Source organism: Saccopteryx bilineata, chromosome 1, assembly GCF_036850765.1.
Source record: "Saccopteryx bilineata isolate mSacBil1 chromosome 1, mSacBil1_pri_phased_curated, whole genome shotgun sequence".
NCBI classification, from domain to species: domain Eukaryota; kingdom Metazoa; phylum Chordata; class Mammalia; order Chiroptera; family Emballonuridae; genus Saccopteryx; species Saccopteryx bilineata.
The window spans coordinates 264,241,788-264,258,992 of NC_089490.1; the positions used below are offsets into that span (position 1 = coordinate 264,241,788).

Consider the following 17,205-nt stretch of genomic DNA (forward strand, 5'->3'; position numbering starts at 1 on the left):
AAAAAAGATTTTATTTATTAATTTTAGAGAGAGAGGAGAGAGAGAGAAGGGGGGTGAGAGGAGCAGGAAGTATCAACTCGTAGTTGCTTTTCATATGTACCTTTACAGGTTTCGAACAGGCGACCTCAGCATTCTAGGTTGATGCTTTATCCACTGCTCCACCACAGGTCAGGCTTTTAAGTACTTCTAAGCATTTCCAAATAAATTATAAAATTTGTTGTTAATTTCTACAGAAAATACATGCTGGACTTATGCTTTTTATCAAGGTTGAACATGGAGAATTGATAAATTCTAATATTGAATGTTCCTATTTATGAACATGGTATATATCCCTATGTATTTTTGTTTCCTTTAATTTTTCTTAGCCATGTTTTTTAGTTTTAGGTGTCAGGTCTTGGACATTTTTTGTTAAGTTTATTTCTGCATAAATTATATGTTTTGACATTATTATATATAAAAGCTTTAAATATTTCATTTTTTAATTGTTAACTAGTGCAGGGGTCCTCAAACTTTTTACACAGAGGGCCAGTTCACTGTCCCTCAGACCGTTGGAGGGCCAGACTATAAAAAAAACTATGAACAAATCCCTATGCACACTGCACATATCTTATTTTAAAGTAAAAAAACAGAATGGGAACAAATACAATATTTAAAATAAAGAACAAGTAAATTTAAATCAACAAACTGACCAGTATTTCAATGGGAACTATGCTCCTCTCACTGACCACCAATGAAAGAAGTGCCCCTTCCAGAAGTGCAGCAGGGGCCGGATAAATGGCCTCAGGGGGCCGCATGTGGCCCACGGGCTGTAGTTTGGGGACCCCTGCTCTAGTGTATAAAAATCAAATGGATGTTAATATATTTACTTTGTATTCAGTTACCTTAGGATTTTCTTGCTAAATTGTCATGTTATTTGGTAATAGGGACTATCTATTTTAATCTTTACACTTATTTCATTTTCTTGTCTTAATGTACTGGCTTGGTCCTTCAGTACAGTTTGTGCATGTGTTAACTTTATGTGATTTTCTTCCTCATTCTATTAATATGGTAAATTACTTGATAAATTTTATAATGTCAAACAACCTTTTATTCCTAGGATAAAACCTATGTAGTGATGATTTATTATCCTTTTATATGTTATTGGATTTAATTGCTAATATTTTATTAAGAATATTTGCATCTATGTTTATAAGGAAAACTAATTTCTAAATTTTATTTTTTTCATGTCTTTGACAATTTTTGGTACCAGAGTTATACTGACTTCCTGGAATAGAGTTCTTATTTATTTTGAAAAAGTTTGGTATTATTTCATCCTTGGAATAAATTTCAGTAGTAAAGCCATGTAAGCTTGTTATTTTCTTTGTGAAAAAAAATTATTATCAATTCAACTCCTTTAACAGATAAAAGAACTATTTATATTTTTAAAATTTTATGTGAGTTTTCAAATTCATGTCTTTAATAAATTTGTTATATCCATGTCCAACTTATTGACAGAAAACTGATCATAACATTTTCTTATTATCCTGTTTAATATTGCAATGTTGTATGCTCTTTCATTTCTGATATCCATAATATGTATTTTCTCTCTTTTTTTGATCAGTTTTTTTGAGGTTTTCAGAGAATCAACTTTTAGCTTTAGTAATTTTCTATGTTACTGTGTTTTTCCTCTTTTATTAATATTTGCTTATATATTATTTCTTTTTATTGTGAATTTAGTTTGCTTTTCTGCATTCCCCAAATTTGAAGTTTTTATTTCCTTAAGTTTAAAACATTTTTTTATTTACATTGTTATTTCTTCTTTGACCCATGGGTTATTTAGAACTGTTATTGTTATTTTGAAAAATTTTACATATTCTAGATTTTAAATTACTAATTTTTAACTTTATTAGGGTTAGAGAATACTCTGTATGATTAAAAATTTTTAACTTAATTGAAATCTGTTTTATTACACAGCTATTATCCATGTTGGTGAATATTCTGTGTATACTTGAAAAAGATGTGTTTTGTGAAATTGTTGGATATAGTGTTATATAAATATTCAGGAGGTCAAGTTAGCTTATAGTGTTATTCAAATCTTTTATATTCTTTCTGATTTTTTTGTTTTAGTTCTATTAATTATTGAGGGAAATATATTAAAATCTTGAACTATTAGATTTGGGGTTTTTAAAATAAGTTTTATTTTCTGTATTTTGAATTACTTTTATTAGGTACAAATACATTTGGGATTGTTTTATCTTACTGTAGGAAGAGAAAAAGTGTCTGAAATAATTCAAAAATTTAATTATCACCTAGATAATTGTGTGTGGAATAAATTAATTCTACTTCATAATAAGCTTTAACCAAAGGTAATTAGTAGTGTGACCTTTCTTTTAGAGAATAATCTTATATCCCTTCTTGAAATAATAGCAGTACTTGGCCCTGGCCAGTTGGCTCAGTAGTAGAGCATCAGCCTGGCATGTGGATGTCCTGGGTTTGATTCCCAGTTGGGCACACAGGAGAGCCAACTCTCTGCTTCTCTACCCCAGCCCCTCCTCTCTCTTTCTTTCTTCCCCTCCTGCAGCCATGGCTTGATTGGAGCGAGTTGGCCCCAGGTGCTGAGGATGACTCCATAGCCTCTACCTCAGGTGCTAAGAAGAGCTCAGTTGCTGAGCAACAGAGCAAAGTGCTAGATGGGCTGAGCATTGCTCCCTAGTGGGCTTGCCATGTGGATCCTGATCAGGGTGCATATGGGAGTCTGTCTCTGCCTCCCCTCCTCTTGCTGAATTTAAAAAAAGAAATAATAGCAGTACCTCTTTTGAAAACTCATAGCAGAGGAAGCTAAATACATCTTCAGCAGTGAAAAAAGAGGAAATTGATTCCTAGTATTATCATGTAATACAGTGGGATAAGGAATGCAACCACAGCAATTATATGTCTTGGCTATCAAATACTACCTTACACAATTAATATAGTATTAAAATTGAATAAATAAAAGACTAGTGTTATCTTTTGAAAGCCTGTTACATAAAAAGCTACATTAAATTTCAAAGCATTACAATAAAAAATTGGAAAAGAACCATATTGGGTAGTAATGAAAAAATCTCCGTAATATTCATAAAAATTTAGGATAGTTTTATTTATGAGAATCTTATAAAAATAGATATCAATACCATGATATCTTTTGTTTATTACTCATTATTTTGTTTATTACTCATTATTTCTGTGCTCAAGACAGCAAAATGTATCATTAACCTAAGCTTAATAATAACCTTATAAATCATACAGAAGTTACATAGCCTACAGACAAAGAAAATGGAAGAAAACATGAACTTAGGTCAGTGGGTATAAACTGGCAGTTCAGGAAAAGTTTTTTACTTACATACATGTTTTAACCTCCACAGTATTTTTGAAAATTTGAATGAGTTGCCAAGAACAGTTGACATTTCAAAAGCCTAAGTTTTCTCCTGAAAACCCCCCCTACAAAAAACAACAACAAAAAAACAAAACCACAAAAAACCCAGGATGTCTGACAATAGTGGGCCATCATCTTGCATGGTTACAATCAACTATGACAGTGCTCTCCTTTAATGTTCTGTGTCTAAGTTACCGTTGTCTTCACCAACAAGTTGGCTTCTTTCTTTTTTTTTTTTTTTTTTTTTAATAAATTTTTATTAATGGTAATGGGATGACATTAATAAAGCAGGGTACATATATTCAAAGAAAACATGTCTAGGTTATTTTGTCATCAAATTATGTTGCAAACCCCTCGCCCAAAGTCAGATTGTCCTCCGTCACCCTCTATCTAGTTCTCTGTGCCCCTCCCCCTCCCCCTAACTCTCCCTCCCTCCCTCCCATGTCCTCCCTCCCCCCCCCCCCCTTGGTAACCACCACACTCTTGTCCATGTCTCTTAGTCTCATTTTTATGTTCCACCAATGTATGGAATCATGTAGTTCTTGTTTTTTTCTGATTTGCTTATTTCACTCCTTATAATGTTATCAAGATCCCACCATTTTGCTGTAAATGATCTGATGTCATCATTTCTTATGGCTGAGTAGTATTCCATAGTGTATATGTGCCACATCTTCTTTATCCAGTCTTCTATTGAAGGGCTTTTTGGTTGTTTCCATGTCTTGGCCACTGTGAACAGTGCTGCAATGAACATGGGGCTACATGTGTCTTCACGTATCAATGTTTCTGAGGTTTTGGGGTATATACCCAGTAGAGGGATTGCTGGGTCATAAGGTAGTTCTATTTGCAGTTTTTTGAGGAACCACCATACTTTCCTCCATAATGGTTGTACTACTTTACAGTCCCACCAACAGTGAATGAGGGTTCCTTTTTCTCCACAGCCTCTCCAACATTTGCTATTACCCGTCTTGTTGATAATAGCTAATCTAACAGGGGTGAGGTGGTATCTCATTGTAGTTTTGATTTGCATTTCTCTAATAACTAATGAAGCTGAGCATCTTTTCATATATCTGTTGGCCATTTGTATCTCTTCCTGGGAGAAGTGTCTGTTCATGTCCTCTTCCCATTTTTTTATTGGATTGCTTGTTTGTTTGTTGTTGAGTTTTATGAGTTCTTTGTAAATTTTGGATATTAGGCCCTTATCTGAGCTGTCGTTTGAAAATATCAGTTCCCATATAGTTGGCTGTCTGTTTATTTTGATATCAGTTTCTCTTGCTGAGCAAAAACTTTTAATTCTGATGTAGTCCCATTCATTTATCTTTGCCTTCACTTCTCTTGCCATTGGAGTCAAGTTCATAAAATGTTCTTTAAAACCCAGGTCCATGATTTTAGTACCTATGTCTTCTTCTATGTACTTTATTGTTTCAGGTCTTATATTTAGGTCTTTGATCCATTTTGAATTAATTTTAGTACACGGGGACAGGCTGTAGTCGAGTTTCATTCTTTTGCATGTGGCTTTCCAGTTTTCCCAACACCATTTGTTGAAGAGGCTTTCTTTTCTCCATTGTGTGTTGTTGGCCCCTTTATCAAAGATTATTTGACCATATATATGTGGTTTTATTTCTGGGCTTTCTATTCTGTTCCATTGGTCTGAGTGTCTATTTTTCTGCCAATACCATGCTGTTTTGATTATCGTGGCCCTATAATATAGTTTAAAGTCAGGTATTGTAATGCCCCCAGCTTCATTCTTTTTCCTTAGGATTGTTTTGGCTATTCGGGGTTTTTTATAGTTCCATATAAATCTGATGATTTTTTGTTCCATTTCTTTAAAAAATCTCATAGGGATTTTGATGGGAATTGCATTAAATTTGTATATTGCTTTGGGTAATATGGCCATTTTGATTATATTTATTCTTCCTATCCAAGAACAAGGAATATTTTTCCATCTCATTGTATCTTTTTCGATTTCCCTTAACAATGCTTTGTAATTTTCATTATATAGGTCCTTTACGTTCTTTGTTATGTTTATTCCTAGGTATTTTATTTTTTTTGTTGCAATCGTGAAGGGGATTATTTTTTTGAGTTCGTTTTCTAATATTTCATTGTTGGCATATAGAAAGGCTATGGACTTTTGTATGTTAATTTTGTATCCTGCGACCTTACTGTATTGGTTTATTGTTTCTAATAATCTTTTTGTGGAGTCCTTCGGGTTTTCGATGTATAGGATCATATCATCAGCAAAAAGTGATAGCTTTACTTCTTCTTTTCCGATATGGATGCCTTTTATTTCTTTGTCTTGTCTGATTGCTCTGGCCAGAACTTCTAGCACCACGTTGAATAAGAGTGGAGAGAGTGGACAACCCTGTCTTGTTCCTGATTTAAGGTAGAAAGTCCTCAGTTTTATGCCGTTTAATAGGATGTTGGCTGATGGTTTATCATATATGGCCTTTATCATGTTGAGATATTTTCCTTCTATACCCATTTTGTTGAGAGTCTTAAACATAAAATTGTGTTGTATTTTATCAAAAGCCTTTTCTGCATCTATTGATAAGATCATGTGGTTTTTGTTCTTTGTTTTGTTGATATGGTGTATTACGTTAACCGTTTTGCGTATGTTGAACCATCCTTGAGATTCTGGGATGAATCCCACTTGATCATGATGTATTATTTTTTTAATATGTTGTTGTATTCGGTTTGCCAGTATTTTGTTTAGTATTTTAGCATCTGTATTCATTAGAGATATTGGTCTGTAGTTTTCTTTCTTTGTGCCATCCTTGCCAGGTTTTGGTATGAGGGTTATGTTGGCCTCATAAAATGTGTTTGGAAGTATTACTTCTTCTTCAATTTTTTGGAAGACTTTGAGTAGAATAGGAACCAAGTCTTCTTTGAATGTTTGATAGAATTCACTAGTATAACCGTCTGGGCCTGGACTTTTAGTTTTGGGGAGATTTTTAATAGTTTTTTCTATTTCCTCCCTGCTGATTGGTCTGTTTAGGCTTTCTGCTTCTTCATGACTCAGTCTAGGAAGGTTGTATTGTTCTAGGAATTTATCCATTTCTTCTAGGTTGTTGTATTTGGTGGCATATAATTTTTCATAGTATTCTACAATAATTCTTTGTATTTCTATGATGTCTGTGGTGATCTCTCCTCTTTCATTTTGGATTTTATTTATTTGAGTCCTGTGTCTTTTTTCCTTGGTGAGTCTTGCCAAGGGTTTGTCAATTTTGTTGATCTTTTCAAAGAACCAGCTCTTTGTTTTATTGACTTTTTCTATAGTTTTTCTGTTCTCTATTTCATTTATTTCTGCTCTGATTTTTATTATCTCCTTTCTTTGGCTGGTTTTGGGTTGTCTTTGTTCTTCTTTTTCTAGTTCCTTAAGGTGTGAAGTTAAGTGGTTTACTTCGGCTCTCTCTTGTTTGTTCATGTAGGCCTGAAGTGATATGAACTTTCCTCTTATTACTGCTTTTGCTGCATCCCAGAGATTCTGATATGTCGTATTTTCATTTTCATTTGTCTGTATATATCTTTTGATTTCTGCGCTTATTTCTTCTTTGACCCATTCATTTTTTAGAAGTATGTTGTTTAGTTTCCACATTTTTGTGGGTTTTTCCCCCTCTTTTTTGCAGTTGAATTCTAGTTTCAGGGCTTTATGATCAGAAAATATGCTTGGTACAATTTCAATTTTTCTAAATTTGCTGATATTGTCTTTGTGGCCCAACATATGGTCAATTCTTGAGAATGTTCCATGTACACTAGAGAAAAATGTATACTCTGTCGCTTTGGGATGAAGTGTCCTGTAGATGTCTATCATATCCAGGTGTTCTAGTATTTTGTTTAAGGCCACTATATCTTTATTGATTCTCTGTTTGGATGACCGATCTAGAGCCGTCAGCGGTGTATTGAGGTCTCCAAGTATGATTGTATTTTTGTTAGTTTTTGTTTTAAGGTCAATAAGTAGCTGTCTTATATATTTTGGTGCTCCTTGGTTTGGTGCATATATATTAAGGATTGTTATGTCTTCTTGATTCAACTTCCCCTTAATCATTATGAAATGACCATTTTTGTCTCTGAGTACTTTTTCTGTCTTGTAGTCAGCATTATTAGATATGAGTATTGCTACGCCTGCTTTTTTTTGGGTGTTGTTTGCTTGGAGTATTGTTTTCCAGCCTTTCACTTTGAATTTGTTTTTATCCTTGTTGCTTAGATGTGTTTCTTGTAGGCAGCATATAGTTGGATTTTCTTTTTTAATCCATTCTGCTACTCTGTGTCTTTTTATTGGTAAGTTTATTCCATTTACATTTAGTGTAATTATTGACACTTGTGGGTTCCCTACTGCCATTTTATAAATTGCTTTCTGTTAGTTTTGTATCTAGTTTGATTCTTCTCTTTTGTTTTTCTATCATTTGTTTTTGTTTGTTTGTGTTCCATACTTCTTTCCTCTGTTGCTACCTTTTTTAAGTCAAGTGTTTTTGTGGTGGTTTTTTTAAGGGTGGTTACCATTAAGTAATGAAAAGGGTACCTACCATATTCATTGTAGTACCCTATCTTATAAGTATTTCTGCACTTCATCATCCTTTGCTACTGTTAATCTCCATCCTCTCCCCCCTTTTTTTCCTTTGTTGTCACAGTTTAAGTTTGGTTTTATTGTGTTCTTGGTGGAGCTGTTACTTGTGGTGTTGTTTTCTTTTGTTCTTTGAATCTGGTTGGAAAACCCCCCTTAGTATTTCCTGGAGTGGGGGCTTTCTGTTGATAAATTCTCTCATCTTTTCTGTATTTGTGAATGTTTTTATATCTCCTTCATACTTGAAGGATAGCTTTGATGGGTATAGTATTCTTGGCTGAAAGTTCCTCTCTTTCAGGGCTTTAAATATTGGGGTCCACTCTCTTCTAGCTTGTAGAGTTTCTGCTGAGAAATCTGATGATAATCTAATAGGCCTTCCTTTATATGTTGTACTCTTCTTTTCCCTGGCTGCCTTGAGAATTTTTTCTTTGTCATTGGTTTGTGTCATCTTTATTATGATGTGCCTTGGAGTGGGTTTGTTGGGGTTAAGAAAACTTGGTGTTCTGTTTGCTTCTTGAATTTGAGGCTTTAGTTCCTTCCACAGGCTTGGGAAGTTCTCATCTATTATTTGTTTGAGTATATTCTCCATTCCATTTTCTTTCTCTTCTCCCTCTGATATACCTATTATTCTTATGTTATTCTTTCTGATGGAGTCAGACAATTCCTGTAGGGCTTTCTCGTTTTTTATTATTTTTGAGTCTCTTTCTTCTTCTCTCTGTTGTGCCTCAAGTTGTTTGTCTTCTATTTCACTAATCCTATCTTCAATCTGGGCTGTTCTGTTAGCTAAGCTTGTTACCTCGTTTTTCAGCTCGTGAATTGAGTTTTTCATTTCTGTTTGATTTGTTTTTATAGTTTCAATTTCCTTGGTAATATATTCTTTGTGTTCATTGAGTTGTTTTCTGATCTCCCTATATTGCCTTTCTGTGTTTTCTTGTATATCTCTGAGTATTTTTAAGATTTCTAGTTTAAATTCTCTGTCATTTAGCTCCAAGGCTTCCAATATGTTAAGTCTTTTCTCCATAGATTTTTCCACATCTATTTGTGTTACCTCTCTTTCTTTTGTATCCATAATATTTGATTTCCGCTTTCTTATCGGCATCTGAGGGTGGTCTTATTGATAGCACTAATTAGAATTAATAAAGAGTAAAAAGAAAAAAAAAAAAAAAGGGTAAAACACCCCACAAAAAAAAACAGTAATAATTTATTATTTCCCCCTTTTTTCTCTCTTCTCTTTCCCTCCTCTCCCCTCCTCAGGGAAATATCGTGCCTATAATGGAGGGCCTGATTTGGGGTGAAGAGTTCAAGGGGCAAAAAAAGGGAGTAGGGACCTACTAAATGCAAAAAAAAAAAAAAAAAAAAAAAAAAGGAAGAAAATCTTAGACAAGCATAAGATGATTTGCTTGTAAGTGATGGTCAACTAAGAGATATAATGAGAGGGATAAGAGGGAATCAGAAAAAAGGACCAAAAAAGAATAATAAAGAAGAAAAAATAAAAATAATAAGTAAAAATCTGTTGTATTAAGTGGAGCGAAGACTAAATACAATGGAGACCTTGGGTTGGGAGGACCCAAAATGCCACAAAAATAAACAAACAAGAGAGAAAAAAAATAAAAACAAAAGCAAAAAAGAGAAATAAAACCAAAAAAAAGCCTTGAGTCCCAAATTAACTAATTTGTTCGTGATTGAGGATTATATGGGAGGAAAGTAAAATGAGAAAAGAAAAAACGAATAGAAAGGAAAAAATAAGAAAAAGAGAAAAACGAAGGAAGAAATAAAATAGGAGGAGAAAAAAAACAAAATAAAGCAAGACAAAAAAAAAAACAACAACAAAAAAAAACAAAAGAGGAGAGAGTGAGAGTTAAGTGTTTTGGAGTATAACCTTAAAGGAGGGTGAGGATGAAGAAGAAAAATAAAATGCAACACTCATGGGTAGTGTAGTTCAAGAAAGGGGAAGCATAAGATGGGCAGAGAATAGAAGGACCGAGGTGGAGGAAATAAAGGCAAAAAGATAGAAGAAACAAACAACAACAACAACAAAAAAAAAATTAGTGGATCAAGTTGTAAAGTCTGTGGGTTTTTCTTGATTTTGAGAGGTTAACTTCTTCCTTTTTCTTTTCTCTCCTTCTTCCTAGTCGGTGACTCTGTACCCCAGGCTCTGCCCCTGTGTCACTCTTAGGTAGGGATTTGCAGTTGATGGGATTCTATGGCAATGTCATATAATTGGCTTTAGTCTTGCTGGAAGTAAAGGCTTGTTGGCGTTTGCAGGGTCCAACGATGAGAGAGTTTGCTTTCCTGGATTCTCTCTCCTAGTCCCCCCTTTCTGAATTAGCAGCCTGGTGATCCAGCTATAAGGCTGCAACTGCTTCTGCCTGGGGAGTAAGAGGCTCAAAGAGCTGGGAAATCCCCACTCTATCCCCACTCAGTGCAAGGCTTTGGGAAAGGCTCTGAGAGTCAGGGCCTCCAGTGTAATCAGGCGGGGGTGGGAGTCAATTGTTGTCAAGGTGACTGTTCAGCGCCTATCATTTAGTTGGACCTCTCAACCCAGGCTTTCCACACTTTGTAGCCTGTTTTTGCAGGGAAGAAGAGGCACTAGTCTCTGCTTACGACTAGTGTAGTATAGACCTTATTATCTGCCAAGTCCTTCTTGTTAGCGTTTATCCCTGAATATGGAGGCTCTATCAATCAGAAGTTGCCCCCGCCCCTTTAGCGAGAGGCACTAAAAAATATCACGCCTCTTGTCTTGGATCGCTGAACTGAGAGAGATCTTATCAATTAGAACCGAGGGTGCGCAGATTTTATGGGTTAAGCTAATTTCAGTGATTGGGTCGCAGCTGTGTTTCAGAAGGTATTTTAGGCTGCCTGCGCGCACCCCTCCCCCAACGCTTGATTGTTAGCTTGAATGGCTGGGTGAGGTGCCCCGCCCACGGAGAGAATCTCCCAAGCCTCTCCCGCTCGCCCCGCCGCTGGCGGCTGGACCGCACCAGGCATAGGATAATGGAGCCCCCTGGGTGTGCGGGCCAGTAGGGCGCCCTGGGCGCGTGGAATGCCCAAGGCACGTGCGCGAATGGGGCGCTCAGGGCACCGGTGGCCGGCGACCCCCACTCGCAGTGTGCGGGCCGCTGGGAACGTCAGCGGTGCTCAACCGGACCGGGCGCGCGCGCGGCGGCTCGTGGCGGTGGCGGTTCCGCGGGGGCTCGCGGCAGCTCGCGGTGGCGGTTCCGCGGGGGTTCAAGGCAGCTCGCGGGCTCGCGGCCGCGAGCGGCGGCTTGCGGTTCCCAAGTATATGGGCTGACTCACCGCGGGCGCACTCCCTGGCGGCTTGAATGAGCGTCGCTGCGGTAGCTTCCTCCACACCCTCGTCTCTCAGATTCAAGTGATAACAGTCCTTTTGCTTTCAGTTTGTGTGGAACTCCGGAATGCTCCGAGGATAAATTTTTCTGTTTCTAGTTGATAAATTTGTTGTGATTTAGGGGAGAGCTGTCGGACGCGCTTCTCACGGCGCCATTTCCGTGACGTCCGGCTTCTTTCTTTTACTTCACATACCTTCACTCTGCACCAACCTGGTTTCTACCTTCACTGAGACCTAGGCGTGTCTGTCATTTCTTCTTTCTGCCTATTTTCTTTATTAGAAATGGTTTGCTTTATTTCAAAGAGAAATTTTATCAGCGTAATTAGAATATGACCAAAGTGTTTTCAACTTCATGAAATGAAGATTCAACAGACAGTATTCTTCAGTCACATTTTAAATTATCAGTTACCTATTTATAAATTGTTTTGTCATGTACTGTTTTGAATAAAATATATTTATTGCTATTTTTCCAATATGCAATGAGGTTACAATATGTACTCTATTTGGTGTTTTAAATTGCTCCTGTTCATGTCTATATTTTATATGAACCTTAAAAAATACAAATTTCAATGACAGCATGAAAATACTTGAGTTATATACATTTATTTATGAAATAAAATTAGATATTATTTTAACTATTAAATTTTGATGCTATAATTAATTTTAACTTTGACTTGTAAATCTGATAACAATTTATCTCCATGGCAAAACCATGTTCATGGAATATGATATATTTTAAAAGGTAAAAATAATTTTATATTACAACTAACATAGGCTTGCAGAAATAACAGAGTTTTTGTATCAGCTTAGCTAACCAGTTACATATGTCTCAGGAATTCTTTTTTGTCATGTTAGGTTATTGTCTCAAGCCTCCTTAAACTTTATTTCCTTAGTCTGTTTTTAAAAATAGCTTTAATTTCATTTATTTTTTTCGACATTCAGGTACCTCCACTGTGATCCCTTTTGACCCAAAATATATTTTAAATATATATTGGAAGCACTAAATTTTGAAAATTTTAAAACCTCTTGGTAGGACCTTCAGTAAGTTGCACAAACAATGAAAATAAACATGAAATTTTAGCAAAGGAGAAAAGAAACCCATACATCTATGAATATAGTTAGGGCAAGATGTCTCTGTGAATTGTAAATTTGCTATGGATAATATTGAATCACTGTTTCTTAGGAGAACCACTCCATTTATTTCTTTTTTTTACTATATTTGTTCAGGTGGGGTAAAACCTTGTGCGTTAAACTGCTTGGCTGAAGGTTACAATTTCTACACTGAACGGGCCCCCGCAGTGATTGATGGGACTCAGTGCAATGCCGATTCATTGGATATCTGTATCAATGGAGAATGCAAGGTTGCTCAGATGATCGATTTCACTTCTTTTTGTTGGAGTTTTGAGAGTGTTTTTCCTCAGATAATAGCTGCCTATTACTACCAAGCTCAGTTTTAATAAAAGAGCTATATTTTAGAGAAATTCAATTTCCAGTAAGGATGACTATACATATATAGTTGAAGGTAGAATGACCCATTGATATTCAAGCATCATACAAATGTGATTTATTCGGGTGTTCTACTTATGTTTATAGTGATTGCTACAACTAATAAAATATTAAGATTCTGTTCCGTTTAAAAAACAGGGTGATAGGAAAAGAGGGGATGAGGATTCAGCTCTTACTACTTATTTGGCTACCGTATGTCCAAATTGGAAGATTATTTGATGTATTTCGTAGTATGATTTTTCTTCAGAGTTGTGAGGAAAGTATGCTTTTTGTACTTTGTCTCCTTTTAAAGCATTTACAGTAGATTTTATTATAGAGTTAGTCTTTATCTTATTAAAGAATTTACTCTAGAGAATTAGCCAGACTAGTTGGAAGCTGTAGGAGCAAATTTATGCTCTTTTGCAAGACTTATGTATGAATCTTATCATGATAAGAAAAGCCACAAAAAAAAACACTGTTCTCAATTTTTCTTTGTTTTTGTTTTATTTTAAGATGTACAATACTAAGTCCCAGAAACTGAAAAAGAAGAGTTTTTAAATACCTTCTTTTATACTTAATCTCATAATTTCTTGCAGAAATTTCTGTCTTTCAGGCTACTGGCCTCTAAATGTATCTGATGGTCCAGTGTGTGTATGTGTTTAATTGAAGAAAAAGTTACTTTTGTGACAATATTAAAATTCTTTTTAGATAACAAAGACTTAGGTACAAGTTTTATTCAGAGATGACAGGCTTGGTATCACTGGCTAAATGTCAAATATATAAATTTAAATACCAAAAATATATAAGAATCTATGTTTCTATGATTAAATGAAAAACCGAAAAGTAGAATTTATGGCACTTATATTCAGCTGGTGGATACAGGTATTCATTTTTAAAGATTTACCAAGTCATGAATTCCACAATTAATCCTTGACACTAACAATTGGCTATTCAAAAGAGCCAGAGGTTTAGAAAGGGCAAACTACCAGCTCAGTCAGGACTCTTGCTGTTATAAACCTGTATAAGAGTAAATGCCATTTTTCTTTGTTCTCCCATTTCTTGTTTTAGGGTATAAGAGCCCATTGCTATCAAAGTATAATATTTTAAGAATTGAAGCATGGTGTCTATAGATGAAGGAAAAAAATCTATGATAGAAATAAAACATACATTCCTGGGGAACTAGATTTTGTTCTTTAAAGTTATGTGTTGAGAAATGTTAGCTACAACTTACTGGAGAGCAACAGTAAAAGCTGAAAGAGAAGAGTGTTTCCTGTTTTGGTTTCCTTTACTGGAAAACCAAGTAAATGAATAAGCTATATTTATTTAATTAGTAAGAATTCCTCTTTTTGACACACTAAATATTCTTCTCTGTTTTCAGCATGTAGGTTGTGATAACATTTTGGGATCCGATGCTAGGGAGGATAGATGTCGAGTCTGTGGAGGGGACGGAAGCACATGTGATGCCATTGAAGGGTTCTTCAATGAATCGTTGCCCAGAGGAGGTGAGTGTGAAGACAGAACTCTTCCTTACCAAACATTAGATCTTTCCCCTCACCCTTGTTTTAAAATTTCTTGATTTGCTTATTCCCAGCATTGCTTTCAGTCCTTCAAATGTGGCTTCATGTAGGATATTTCAAGTAAATATTATATCCTTTCTATTTGACTTCATTTTGCCCTGTTTATTTATTTTTAATTTTTATTTATTTATTTATTTTTGTGATTAACAGAGAGAGATACAGAGAGAGGGATAGAGAGGGACAGACAGACAAGAAGGGACAGAGATCAGAAGCATCAGCTCTTTGTTGCAGTGCCTTAGTTCATTGATTGCTTTCTCATATGTGGGGGGAGGGAGGCTACCAGAGAGCTAGTGAACCTTTGCTCAAACCAGCGACCTTGGGTTCAATCTATTGACCTTGGGCTTCAAGCCAAGCTGGTGAGCCCACGCTCAAACCAGATGAGCCTGCACTCAAGCTGGTGACCTTGGGGTTTCAAACCTGGGTCCTCTGTGCCCCAGTTCAATGCTCTAGCCACTGCGCCACTGCCTGGTCAGGCTGCCCTATTTCTTTAAGATGGGAATTCCCATAGAGTATTGATGTGAGACCCATGGTTGAGAAAAAGAAAATGAACCAATATTTTACATTTTGAGACTTTAAAGCTATCATGAGACAATGTTAGAGAAAAAGAGAAAAATATTCTAGAGGTATTCATTAACCCAAAGGGGAATTTGCATATACTTTGTAATTTGTAAAGTGAAAAGTAAAAAGAAGCATAAATAAAGAAACATTTTATTGAATGGTTACTAAGCACTCTTTTTCTGACTGAGGCTGAGAATCTACTTATACTATTTTCCAGGCTACATGGAAGTTGTGCAGATACCAAGAGGCTCTGTTCATATTGAAGTCAGAGAAGTTGCTGTGTCAAAGAACTACATTGGTGAGTAGCATATTTTACTAGGTTTTAATAATTAACAAGGAAAGACAGCCCAGTATCATAAAGGAAAAAATAAAGCACGTTGAGATATGGAGTACTTTCAAGCTAAAATGAAGATCTGAGTTTTTAGGACCACATGTGAGAACTAAATACAAAAATTAGTAATTTATAGCTTACTCTTTGCTGGGTTAGTCATTTGATTTTTAAAATTAATGTTATTGGAGTATAATTTATATATAATAAAGTACATCCATTAAAGTGTACAGTTCAAAGATTGCTGACAATTGCATATATGTAGTATATATATACTACAACCGAGGTATAGACCGTTTCTAACTCTAAAACATTCTCTTACTTGCCTTTGCAGTCATGACTACCCCCCCTTTAGCCTTAGCTTCGGGCAAATATTGATCTTTGGTCTGACTTATATTTAATGTTATTTTTTTAGAATTTCACATAAATGGGCTTTTATTTTTTTAACTCAACATAGTACTGTATTTTTGAGATTCATTTATATTGTTGAGTATATCTCAAGTTCAGTCTTTGACCATAATGAATAAAGCTTCTTTGAACATTTATGGACAGCTTTGTGTGGACAAATATTTTCATCTCTCCTAGATAAAAGCCTAGGAGTGAAATAACTAGGTTATATAAACACATGTTTAACTTTATAAGAAATTACTAAATAGTTTTTCCAAACTGGTTGTATTATTTGTATTCACACTGTTGTAAAGTAGCTAAATCACAAATCTGTGGGTGTTTGTAGAGGCATGTTGTTCAAATTAAGTTTTTGAAAAGTGTTATTAAAGGAGGAAATTTATTAAATATGTCAGCCGCATATGGCTGACACAGGGCAACAGACCCAAATTGTGCAGCTCCCCCAAACAGTTCAGGGGCTGTTTATATACTCCTAATTATACATGGGAAGTCAGAAAACCTGACATTATGGCATAAGTTTATACCTTTTGTTTAGAAATACATATATTAATTACATATTTTTAGGAGAGGAGGGGTGGTTTCCATGGGTACAAATGCTTGCAAATGATCCATCAGCCTAAGAAAAGATTTAATACTTTTCTCCCTACACCTGGCTAGCCATTGACTCTTCCCCCAAAGGTATGGGGGAAGGTCAGGGAATCCAAGTCTCCTTCCTCTTTTCCGCATTTACAACACAATGTCATCTTGGTCTTATGCTAAGCACACAAGCATAGAAATCACACTTACAAAATCGCTCTGTATGCCTAGCCCAAATTAATAAAATGTTCTTTAAATTTCCTAAAATATTAATATTAATTCTGTAGCTTTTGGCACTTTACAACAACACCAATATTATAGAAGAGTTCCAAATGTTCCACATCCTTTTAAAAATTGTCAGTCTTCCTAATTTCATCCATACAGATATCTTTTTTCTGTGTGAAGTGTCTAAACAAATTATTTAGCTTATTGTGAAGCCAGTGGCCACGGCCACCATCACTGCCGCCCAGCCCATGCAGGTTTGCATTGGATTCGGACAGTCGGTAAAGAAACAAAGGAACCAAAAGCTGGTGGGCCATCATCTTTAATCCTAGCTTGCACCCGGCGGGAAGTAAAAACACACACTGGGCTCCAAAACCCACTCATTCAGTGCTCACAAAGCTACTGACTTATCCGAATTTTCCTAGAATCAAAGATTTCTAGCTCACCAGATTATTCACCTCTGTTTCCCATCTTCTTCCTTCTCTCTGCACAAACTGACTTTTCCTTCAGCATTCTACCATCTTGGCTGCTTCTCCTGGCTTCCTCCAGGTAGCCTTTCTCTGCTCTCCTCTCTAATGCTAATCTCAGGAACAGAGAGAGCAAGCTCCTGGTCTGCCCCACTTTATAGTGCAGAAATAAAAACGTAATTCAATATACAAAATAGGGAAGTCTCTGATACAAAGTCCACCCCACATCAAAAAGGGTGGGAAAGGCTTAGTCCCAAAACCAAGCCCCAGGCTACAAGGATCCTGCTTG

The 17,205-nt window shown here is 35.8% G+C and overlaps 1 protein-coding gene across 1 annotated transcript in view; it reads left to right on the forward strand.

Moving 5' to 3' along the window:
* Positions 1–17,205, forward strand: part of ADAMTS6 (ADAM metallopeptidase with thrombospondin type 1 motif 6) — a 280,816-nt gene that overhangs the window by 186,857 nt on the left and 76,754 nt on the right. Inside the window, exons 15-17 of the mRNA XM_066253589.1 lie at positions 12,526–12,659; positions 14,162–14,285; positions 15,136–15,216. Coding sequence (XP_066109686.1) covers positions 12,526–12,659; positions 14,162–14,285; positions 15,136–15,216 — 339 coding nt within the window. The remainder of the gene's footprint in view (positions 1–12,525; positions 12,660–14,161; positions 14,286–15,135; positions 15,217–17,205) is intronic.